This window comes from Trachemys scripta, chromosome 3 (genome assembly GCF_013100865.1).
Source record: "Trachemys scripta elegans isolate TJP31775 chromosome 3, CAS_Tse_1.0, whole genome shotgun sequence".
NCBI lineage: Eukaryota > Metazoa > Chordata > Testudines > Emydidae > Trachemys > Trachemys scripta.
Genome location: NC_048300.1, coordinates 81518546 through 81529169, shown reverse-complemented (window position 1 = coordinate 81529169; position 10624 = coordinate 81518546). Strand labels below are relative to the sequence as shown.

The window sequence follows — 10624 nt, the reverse complement described above, 5'->3', positions numbered from 1 at the left end:
GGCAGCCCCCAGACCCTGCGCCCCCGGCCGGCGCTTCCCCAGCACAGCTGGAGCCCGGGAGGGGAAGCGCCCAGGTGGGGGCGCAGGGTCTGGAGGCTGCCCGGCAAACCGTGAAGCCGGTAGCACTCAGGCAGCCCTTTTTGCGCGGCTGGGAGGGAGGAGGGGGAATGCAGGGCACTCAGGGGAGGGGGCAGAGTTAGGGCGTGGACTTTGGGGAAGGGGCGGGGAATGGCCGGAGTTGGGGTGGGGAAGGGGCAGAATTGGGGCGGGTGCGGGTGGGAAAGGGGCGTGGCCAGGGCCCCGTGGAGTGTCCTCTTTTTTTATTTTTTAAATATGGTAAGCCTATTACAAATCCTATGGTATGTTTCTCTGTGAAAAGAGCCCTTTATAACGATTTGTTTTAAGGAGGTTTATGTTGCAACTTAATATTTTCATCTTGACACAGGAGAAAGAGAATCTGTGCCTTAAAAGGACTCAAAAATCACTAAAACCTTGGGATCAAACAGCCTCTGTGACACTCTCCAGGAGAAACAGCATAATCCCAAGTGGCAGAAAAACACCAGCAGGAAGTTTTTATGCATTACTGGATGCTGAAGCAAAGGTTTGAGCTAATTATAGGTATTGGCTCACATATTGATCTTCAACACCCGTAGCTCCAGCCATGCAACCATGTGCTGAAATGTTGTTTCGTGAATCCAAGCAAAATAAAATACGCCAGGGAAAACAGAACCCTCCATTTCAGCCTTCTTTCCTAATCACTAGACTATATTACATTTCTTTCATGGGCTAATATTAGTTCAAGCTCCTGAAAGGCCTTGCCTTCTGTTGCCTGATGAAAATGCATATGACCTTGTGGGGGTAGGAAGAGGGATTATTTTCTCTGCAAGACTTGGGGCTGCTCTTAGCTCCAGTGCAAAGCTTAAGCAAAACTAAATATTTTTTAACTACAGTTTAGTTGCCACAGCTGTCTTCAGAGCTCCTCAGAGTGTGTGTTTTCTGTCATTGCCTGACATTGCTAATGTGCCCCAGAAGGCTTTGCTGCAAAAGCAGCACTCTGACCCTTTGGAGATATCTTGGCATACATTGGCAGGCAGCAGAGAAAACCCGAAAGTGTTTTGGGCCACTGTTAGGAAATCTGGATTTGGAAGAAATGGGGAATGGAAAACAGTTAAATTCAGAGAGAAGGGGAACCACTGGTGAAAATACCACTGAGGAATCATGAATAATGCAAAAGGTGAGGGAGGCCCTTATCTTGGCAGGGAGGGAAGAGGCATTGCTATGGAACTTCAGAGAGGGTGGACAGCTTCTGGAATGCTGTGACAGTGTTCGGGGTCCCCAGGATTGTGGGTCACCTTGTTACCCCCCCACCCTGTCTCCAGTGAGAGGGAGACTTCCTTGTGCTTAACTGTCTGTCAGCAACCTGATACCTCCAGCCTGTTAACCACCCAAACCCTCTCCTCTGGGCTGTGCCCGCCCTTCCTTTGTCTTGCAGCTTAACAATAGGTGCACCCCAGTCCCTGAACCTCTTTGAAGCATTTGCCCTGTAGCATCTGGCCCCTTCTCCACTGAACACTCACGGAAATACCAGGGCTGCAGTCCCCAGGGGAACAGGATACTTACCAGCTTGTATGATTCAGCTCAGGATCAGCACCTTGTTTAATACCCCAGCACTGAGTTTTATGTATAGTGAGAACAACAATAAGTTTATTATCAAAGGTTCAAGAGATAATAGTAAGGATAACGGAACAAAAGGGTGATATATAAAACAAAATCTTGACTTGCTTCCTAGAGACTAAACTTAACTATTAGGTTAACCCTCCTGTCTAGTTTATCTCGCCCAAAGCCTTTTGCAGCGATTTCAACCAAGGCTGATTAAGATCCCGTTTTCATGAATGTAAACGCTCTACCTGTTTACTTCCTAGGTGCAGGTTACTAACTTTTGTCTTCTACCTATATCCCCAAAGTTCATTGTCTGTACTCTGAGATGGGATAACCCATCGCTTGCTTTTCCTGTATGCTCTTTCCTGTTGATTTCACGTCTCCCTGTTGACTTCATATGTAAATATGCCTCCATGGTGTTAGCTTATGATGCTTAATTTACATGCAACAGAGAAACAGGTGAATAAATACCTTTTTTTCTGACAGGAAACCTGTTTCTCCACCTCTGCTGTAATACAGAATTTAAGAACATATTTTTAGCATAGATATGTAACTCCTTTGTAGTATCTGTACATACATTTCACAGTGGTATCAATGACCAGTGTGACCCTGGCTTTCATTTAAGACCTCATATGATATTCTTTGGTGAACCAGAACACATCAGATCAGGATATTCTTGTAACCCCCTTGCCAACTGAAACTGAGAGGCCCATGGTCCCAGATAGGGCTGGTGATTTGGGGTGCTGGCTCACTCTCACACCCTAAACTGTCTGCAGCTTACTGTTTCCCTCTTGTGTTGCTCACCTGAATGGGTTACTATCCTGCCAGGAGAAAGACTTTGTGTTCCACTGGATTTCTGCCTCTAAAACAAAACACACACACTCCCTGACTGTAGCTAATATTGGTTCAGGATGGGTCTGGACACTGTGGGCCTGATTCTCACTTACATTGAGGGCCCTTTACACTGTGGGTGTAAATATAACTTGAGCCCATTTTAAGCCAGAGCAGCCTGAAGGGGCCTCCAGGTAAATGAGAAGAGGGCCCTGTGTCTCACCCTTCTGTGTAGTGCTTGTCTCCCATAGTAATGCTCTTCTGATTACCATATTTTTGGCAGAGTTGATTAAGATTAGCAAAAATATTAGCAAAACTCTATGTTCATGTAACAATATAACAGGGACTATAATGTTTCCATAGACTTCTCCTCCAAAATCAACATTATCCAGAAGATCTTCACTATATGAAGAAAGCAAAAAGAGTGATGAGGAGGTCCGAGAAAAAATAGAGTATGCAGATGGCAAGGTAAGGGACCTTACGCAGAGGTAAGGGTAGAAAAAGGGGGATCAATAGGATCCCTGATATGGCTATGAATTACTGTTACACAGGCTCTAGAGAACGTTTTGTAAGTGAAGTTTCCCTTCTCCACAGGAAAGCAAAAATGTAAAGATCACACCATACGTTATGGGAAATTTGATTCAACTAACGAGCTTGGAATCCAGACACCTGGATTCTATTCCCAGCTCCACCACTGATTCACCATGTGACCTTTGGCAAGTCACTTATCCTTTGTGCTTCAGTTACCCCATTTGTAAACTGGAGATAATGACACCTACCATCTACAGATGAAAAAGTGCTACCTAGGTGTGGTGTTTATCTGCTTGCATGGATTGGGCAGCCCTCTTTCCAATGCCATTACAGGAAGTGCGGTTGAGACTTGCACCCAGGCTTCCGCCAACTCTTGTGTAACATTGCTACAAACCGTCTTGTCCCATTAAACTGTTTTCAGCACTAATTTAGGGGGGACCCATTGTCAGCTATGGGTCAGTTTTCTGGCATCGACCAGGGTTTAAGGCATGAGACATTAGTTCATTCCTCATGTCCATTCAGTTCTAGACCTCTCTGCAAATGCTACCAATGAGGGTGTCAATTAATGACAGTTGTTTTAATGGGAGTTTATGTGATGTAGATACTATCTGGCTGGTGGGGACTGGCCAGAGACCACCAACTCTTCACAGTTCTTATTGAGATGGGCTCTGACAGCCTCTACCTGTCACACTTCCTTCTCACAGAAGTAGCAAATGCAGGACCTGTAGTTCTGCATCTGGAAAGGAAAACAATCATGAAAAGATTAGGCATTTTCACCACTTCTTTCAGCTCATAAAATCAAGAGTTGTTCTGGGCTTGTTTGCGGGGGCTAGAGAAATGAGATAGAGAGGTGTTATGGCATTAAAGGTGGAGCGAGACATTAACACCCACCCTAACACACGTGGACCTCTTAGTAGCAATACTTCTTGTTAAAGTGTTCTTCATAACAATTTTCAGTTATTATCCAGGCATCTTTGAATACAATTGCATTTAAATAAAAATATTGTCCCCAGTATGCATTACAATGCCTGTTTTGGGAAGCCCTAGTTTCCTCTCTTCCTCCTCCCTTCCTTTTTGTATTCCTCCTCTCTCCTGTTCATGACTTTCCTTTCCCATGAGGAATGGCTTATGACACTGGCGCCATATGGTAGAGTTAAGGCACAGCTCTTCTGACCGCCTCCTCCACTGGGATTTCACTGAATGGATTGTGTTATGTAAATCAATGCAACCTGATGACCAGAAGCAGCTACGCTAGTGACTCCAGCAAAGCCTGCTTGGGTTAACTAGAGGTTCTGCTAGACAGCAGGTCTCATCTGATAAACACATCAGCTGCAGAAGAGTACACGGATGATGTGTTCACTGTCTGCTTGTCAAGTGGTCTTGAGTGATTTCCCAGGGGCTCTCTGCATACAGCAAATTTAGCTTCCATAGAGCTGAAGTGCTTGTTAATGGGGTCACATTATCTGGAAGTAAAATTGCCATCTGCATATGTTACCACCATATGCCAGCTTATCTGATCAGATCATTTTAGTCCCCTCCACCCAGATCCTAGGTTTCTTGATGGGGGACTCAGTTTGTTCTGACTTGTGTGGAGATATATGCAGACTAACTAGATTGTCTTAATCAGGAGTCTTAGCTCACTCCAACTGAGTAGCTGCAGAATTGTGATCCTTCACTGAAATCACAGTGCTTGCCGGCGCTCTGAAACTCAGACTGAATGAGCGGAAATAGCAATCTGGTCAACCTGCCAAAGCCCGCATTTGGGGGTGGGGGGGAGAGAGAGACAATGTGGAGGTTTCTGTGTTGGCACACAGGTGACATAGGAATTACTTACCCATGCTATAGAAATAAGCTTTGAAGGGCTGCAGCATAGCCTCAGGTCCCTGTGTTAATGAAATATTTAGCAGCAAACTCTCATTTCAGTTACACCACTGCAACGTTACTGACTGCACTGAGGCTGCACTGGTGTAGCTGAGAGGGGTGTTTGGCCCATTCTGTTTCTCTTATTCAGGGTATTTTGTGTGTTTAAAGGTAGAAGAGGTACTTACTGATGGCCGTCGAATCATTACTTTCCGCAACGGTACCAAGAAAGAGATCAGTGCTGATAAAAGGATGACGGTGGTTACTTTTTTCAATGGAGATGTAAAGAAGGTCATGCCGGATCAGAGAGTGGTGTGTAAACACCTGTATTTTCTTTTTTTTTTTTTAAAAGCTTGTCAATATTTTATGCAGATTGACTAGTACTACAAGGCCCTACATCTTGTGGCTATGGTAGAAGAAGAGACTTTTTAGTAGAGATTTGAAGGAGAAGCAGGGTGGCTTGGTGACCTGGGCTAGAGAGTCTACCCCACAGACAAGTGGAAGAGTGAAAAGATGCCAAGATAGCAGTCGAAGATGGAACAAATGGCGCACTGATGCTGACATCTTTGGTGGAGCAGGTGGAAATGGAAACCATGATACAAAGCGAAGTGTGAGACATGGCTCCTTGGGGCAGGAAGTGTCTCTTTATTATACATTTGTAGGGTGCCAGTGCAATAGGCTCCTGTCCTCTAGGTGCTACCATAATACAAATAGGAGATGATAATGTAATGTGAGCTGGGGTGGAGTTGAACAGGTTCTTGAAGGTAGGATGAGAATTTTACACTTCATTACGTGTGCAAGGAGGAGCAAGAGGAAGGATCCAGTGGGCAAGGAAGATAATTTTAGCAACTGTGTTGATCATTTGTATGTTGTAGAGGAGAAAGCAGTAAAATCGGGACACATCCTATATGTGAGGGAAGGAGGAGAGGAAGGAGTTGAAATATAAATACAGTTACTTGTGCGTATTCCAAATACCCTGCGTTAATTCAAAATCATTTTTCTGTGAGAGATTTTTAAAAACGTTGTTATAACTGTATCCCATTATTAAAATATTAGAAACAAAATACAAACTCTTCACTGTCCTTGCAGATTTATTATTATGCAGATGCACAGACAACCCATACCACTTATCCAAATGGCTTGGAGGTGCTGCAGTTCCCTAACAATCAGATAGGTATGTGGTAGCTCATAATTTGTGCAGGAGTATCTTCTTATAAAAAATTGCCTGACTCTAACTCTGGGAGACTGGGACTTTTCACGTCACCACTCTGTCCCTTGGATTCCCCATCTATAAAACATGGATAATCGATATTTGCTTTGAGATCTACAGATGTAAAAGCACCGTTTCGATGCTTATCATTATTTATTCTTTACCATTTTTAATAGGTTATCATCTATAAAGTTCATTCCTCATCCCTATGTCTTGTGAAAGAACATGCTGTAGCTTCATATAAACCAACATGATGGAGTTTCTAAATAGACTTTAAAAATATTGTTTTCTACAGAAAAACACCACCCAGATGGCACCAAAGAAATTGTGTTCCCAGATCAGACAGTGAAACGCTTCTATGATGGTGGGCTTGAGGAAACGGTTTTTCCAGATGGTACAGTAGTAAAAATAGAAAAGTAAGTATCCTGTGAGGTGATGTGACTGGGGTACTGAGCAGATGTGTACCGGCTCTCCTGGTGGGAGGGCTGAAGGTTACAGCTTTAGTTTGTGTCTTACAAGGTTCATTTTTACAAAGGAGAGGGTTGTTTTGTTTTCAGTACATACCGATTTGTTCGGAGGTTTCAGAAGAATTAAAAAGAGACAGGATTTGGAGTACGACTGGAGGAAAGCTTTTACCAGAGCGAAGCATTGGGGATGATTCTTCACAGCCTTGCATCTTGTATAGTCATTTGCAGCTGGATATAGTGGGTGTGATTTGATTTAGTAGCACTTTACACTCACTTTGTTCAGCTGTAATGACTTGTTACGCAAGGGGCAAGGCACCAGAGGGTCATGTGCACTGGGTTAGTGCATAGAGCAGGGGACTGAAGATCTGGACTCCTGGCCTCTATACTTACCTCTGTGGCTGACTCTCTCTCCTTGGGCAAGTCATTGCAAGTGACACCTCCCTGTGCCTCAGCGAAAAATGAGTAATAATAATACTTACTACCACATACATCACAGGGGTATTGTGAGAACCACTGTTTGTAAAGTGCTTTAAGATTCTTGGATGAAGAGTGCTCTGTAAGTGCAGATTATGTTGTTCATTATTATTTGAGTTAAGTTTACATACTGACGCATCTCTGTGATGAAGACCACATTGTGAGAACTGCTGAGAACCGCAGTTCTTCTGTAAACACTGTTAAGTTTGGGTGGTTGAAGATCAGAGCTGTGCTGAAACTTGGAGGGGAAAGCTTCCATCTGAGGTGTTATATATATTCATAAGATATATTCATAAGAACATTCAGTCTCAGTGATGCATTCCTGTGCACCCTGTCCGTCTCCTGCAGCAGCATATATAACATTAGGGCTACTTTCACCCATGTGAACACAAGGAGATGTCAATCGTGTGTCCTTGCACCAGCCTGGGCCTATCTGCCATAGGGAGGATTCATTTCACGCAGCATAATTGCAGCTTCACCTCCCTTGTTGCTTTCACCTGCAGGGAGCAGTTTTAAGTTATGGATGGGACTCCATCAAAGCCCCACTGTTGGAAGCAGCTCTTGGAATGTGTTGATTCAGTATATCCACACCCCTTCCCTGTTCAGTGCTGGCCATTTTGGAGGCAGCCCTGGCCCTCAGCATTGGTTTCTGCAGCTATCTATTATACTGTAGCAGCCTCCCCACAATGTATTTTCCACTGCTGGAGTCTGTCAGGATCAGGGGAGCCAGAACAGGGGTGACCAGGGGGTCATGGCCCCATCACTTTTTACCAACCATAAGACCAAGCAACAGGGGGAGGAGATGGAGAGGAGTGAGTGCGGGGGGGTGTCTTGGTGGGAAGAGGCGGGGCAGGAGCAGGGCCTCAGGGGAAGGAGTGGTGTGAGGGTGGAGGCTCAGGGAGAAGGGGTGGCATGGGGGCATGGCCTCAAGGGGGGAAGGGTGGCATGGAGGGGCAGGGCCACGGTTCGGATGCCAGTCCCCCCCCCCCCCCCCATTTTAGGGAGCTTTCACCACTCCTGGTCAGGATGTACTATACACCCATGGGGAATCTGGGTTTTTGTACATGGCTGAATACTTTATCGATTGTCATTTTTTTCAGGAACGGCGATAAAATGGTGATGTTCAGTAATGGGCAGAAGGAGATTCACACGTCACAGTTCAAGAGGAGGGAGTACCCCGATGGCACTATAAAGACTGTGTACTCCAGTGGCCAACAGGAAACAAAGTATTCCTCTGGACGGGTTCGAATCAAAGACGAAGAGGGCAACATCATCCTCAATAAGAAGTGATTCATCTGCTCTAGGCGCAGTGTTGTATGTAGGTTGTTCAAGCCAGTTTCTGGTTGAGATTGGTTATTATTTTATAGTGTAGATATCTGTATCCCCTGGAAGTGCACAAGTCTGATGTGATTTGTTCCTTTTCCCTTTGCCTGCCTTTCTGTTCCTTGAAAGAATTAGGGCCTGACTGTGAGTGGCGCTGAGCACCCACAACTCCTCTCAAAGTCAATTAAGGATCAGGCTCATAACAAGTTGTGTTCTCTAAAATCATAAATGAATGCCACGTGTCTCAAGGAAAACCAGAAATTGCAGTGTGGAGAACATTTCACTTCTTCCCACCGGGTGTAAAGAAGAAGGGGATGGACTAGGAGACTAAGCATATGATATGCCTAGATATGATAAGCATATGATATGATATGGTCCACTTTGTCACGTGGACCATAAGTTCACATTCCAAGTAGATATGTAGGATTGAATTTTACTTGCATTCGCTGAATTTTAGTTGAACTACAGCTTTCTGGGTGGGTGTTTCTTGAATGAGGCTTCTAAAACTGCACTCACGTCTGCCCTGAATAGACATTAACCAACTAGGGTGACCAGATAGCAACTGTGAAAAAACGGGACAGGGGGTGGAGGGTAATAGGTGCCTATATAAGAAAAAGTCCCCAAAAAATGGGACTGTCCCTTTAAAAATGGGACATTTGGTCACCCTATAACCAACCCATAGTACTTTCCTTTCCACCAGGTGTTTGCCTGATGACCTTGCCCAAAATTTCCCTTCCCCTTACTCGGGTGCTAGTTGGCTCCTCTGTCTACCCCAGAAGTGCCTGCATTTCAATGGTGTTGTATGTATACCCCATAGCTGTAAGGCACTTTGAGATCCTTTGGAAAGACACCATATAAATGTAAAAAATATTGTTTTTATTATTCAGCATGATAGATCCACCCAGACATGCTGCATTAAACAAAATCATTAATGTGAACGCAGTTTATTAAGTAAAAATCTAAAGACCACGGTCCAGCTCCTCAGACTTCAATAGAGCCATGTTGATTTACACTCCATGAAGATCTGGACCGAAGTCTTTAATTTTAAAAATATTTCTTGTTGATTGTCTCTGTCTCTCTCTCTCTAGCATTATTTAATTTCTTTTGACTCCACCACCCAAAATACATGTGTAAAGTCCTGCAGACTCCTAGCAATCTACCTTTATTCTTTCCTCACATGCAAGTGTAAAATAATTGCAAGATTATGCAATTGTTCATTTTTCTGTTTTGTTTCTTGCAGCTCAGAATACAAACAAATTTGCATTCAAATTACTGTGCAGTCTGGAAAATGTAGTCTGACTAGACAGAAAGTGTATGAAACAAGTTATTTCCCATTAATATTGATCACAGATGACAGTGTGTATAAATGTAATTACTCTTTTCTAAGCATTTGATAATGAATACTTTTTAATGTGATTCAGGTGTGATAACATAGTTGTAGTTTTATTCCTTTTACTCCCTATGTGTAAAATAAACTATTTAGAATTGTGTGCTTTTCACTGTCATAATCTTTAATTCATTTCTACATAGCTTGCGAAAGGCAGCTTATTTAAGAAATCCAAAAAGATCTCTATTCCATGTCCTTTGTTACAGGGTAATACATCTTGCTGCTACATAAAGGCTGAAATGAGGCTAAGTGGTTTGTCCCAAATAGCCATCACAGCAAAGCTGTCATTGAAAACTGCATTCAGTCAGGTTAGGAAAATAGACATGGCGTTTGCATCTGCAAATGAGAAACATCAAGCTTATTCCTAAGAATACTGTTTTTTAAAAAGTTTACTGATCATCAATGAAGCAGCTGATTTGTGCTCATTTACGGGTATTGAGGAAATGTTTGGTGGTTTTTGCTTGTCACTTTTATCCGTAAATCATGATTAAGTATCTAGAAATCTGCTTGTTTGCACCATTAATTATAATCCTGTTATGGGGTGCCTGCCCCACACTGGGCTCTAAGGAGGTTAGCCTGTGTGGGAAGCAGCCAATCAGAGAAGGGCTGCGAGGAGCAGTCAATCAGGGCTGGGCAGGCCCATATAAGAAGGGCTGCAGAGCATTCACAGTGGAGAGATCTGACAGCCTGAATCAGTTGCCTTTAAGGGCACATTGTAAGGTTTGTTTACCTAGGCTTTCTCTGAGGGTGTCGTTTGGGATTATTTGTGTTGGCTACTATTAGATGCTGGAGGCATTGTACTGTTATATGATTGTTCTTATTTAAATGTGCCATGGGTAATAGTATACTCTGTAAGTGACATAAAGACATTTACATTTACAT

The 10624-nt window shown here is 43.7% G+C and overlaps 1 protein-coding gene across 3 annotated transcripts in view; it reads left to right on the top strand.

The window, feature by feature from the left end:
• The window catches only part of LOC117874762 (centromere protein J-like), a 67151-nt gene extending 57308 nt beyond the window's left edge, over positions 1 to 9843 (top strand). For all 3 annotated transcript variants that reach the window (XM_034765224.1, XM_034765223.1, XM_034765225.1), the window contains 6 exons: positions 446 to 601; positions 2854 to 2958; positions 5053 to 5193; positions 5971 to 6055; positions 6387 to 6507; positions 8133 to 9843. In XM_034765224.1, the coding sequence (XP_034621115.1) occupies positions 446 to 601; positions 2854 to 2958; positions 5053 to 5193; positions 5971 to 6055; positions 6387 to 6507; positions 8133 to 8322 (798 nt within the window). In that variant the 3' untranslated portion in view covers positions 8323 to 9843. The remainder of the gene's footprint in view (positions 1 to 445; positions 602 to 2853; positions 2959 to 5052; positions 5194 to 5970; positions 6056 to 6386; positions 6508 to 8132) is intronic.
• Positions 9844 to 10624: the final 781 nt, after the last annotated feature.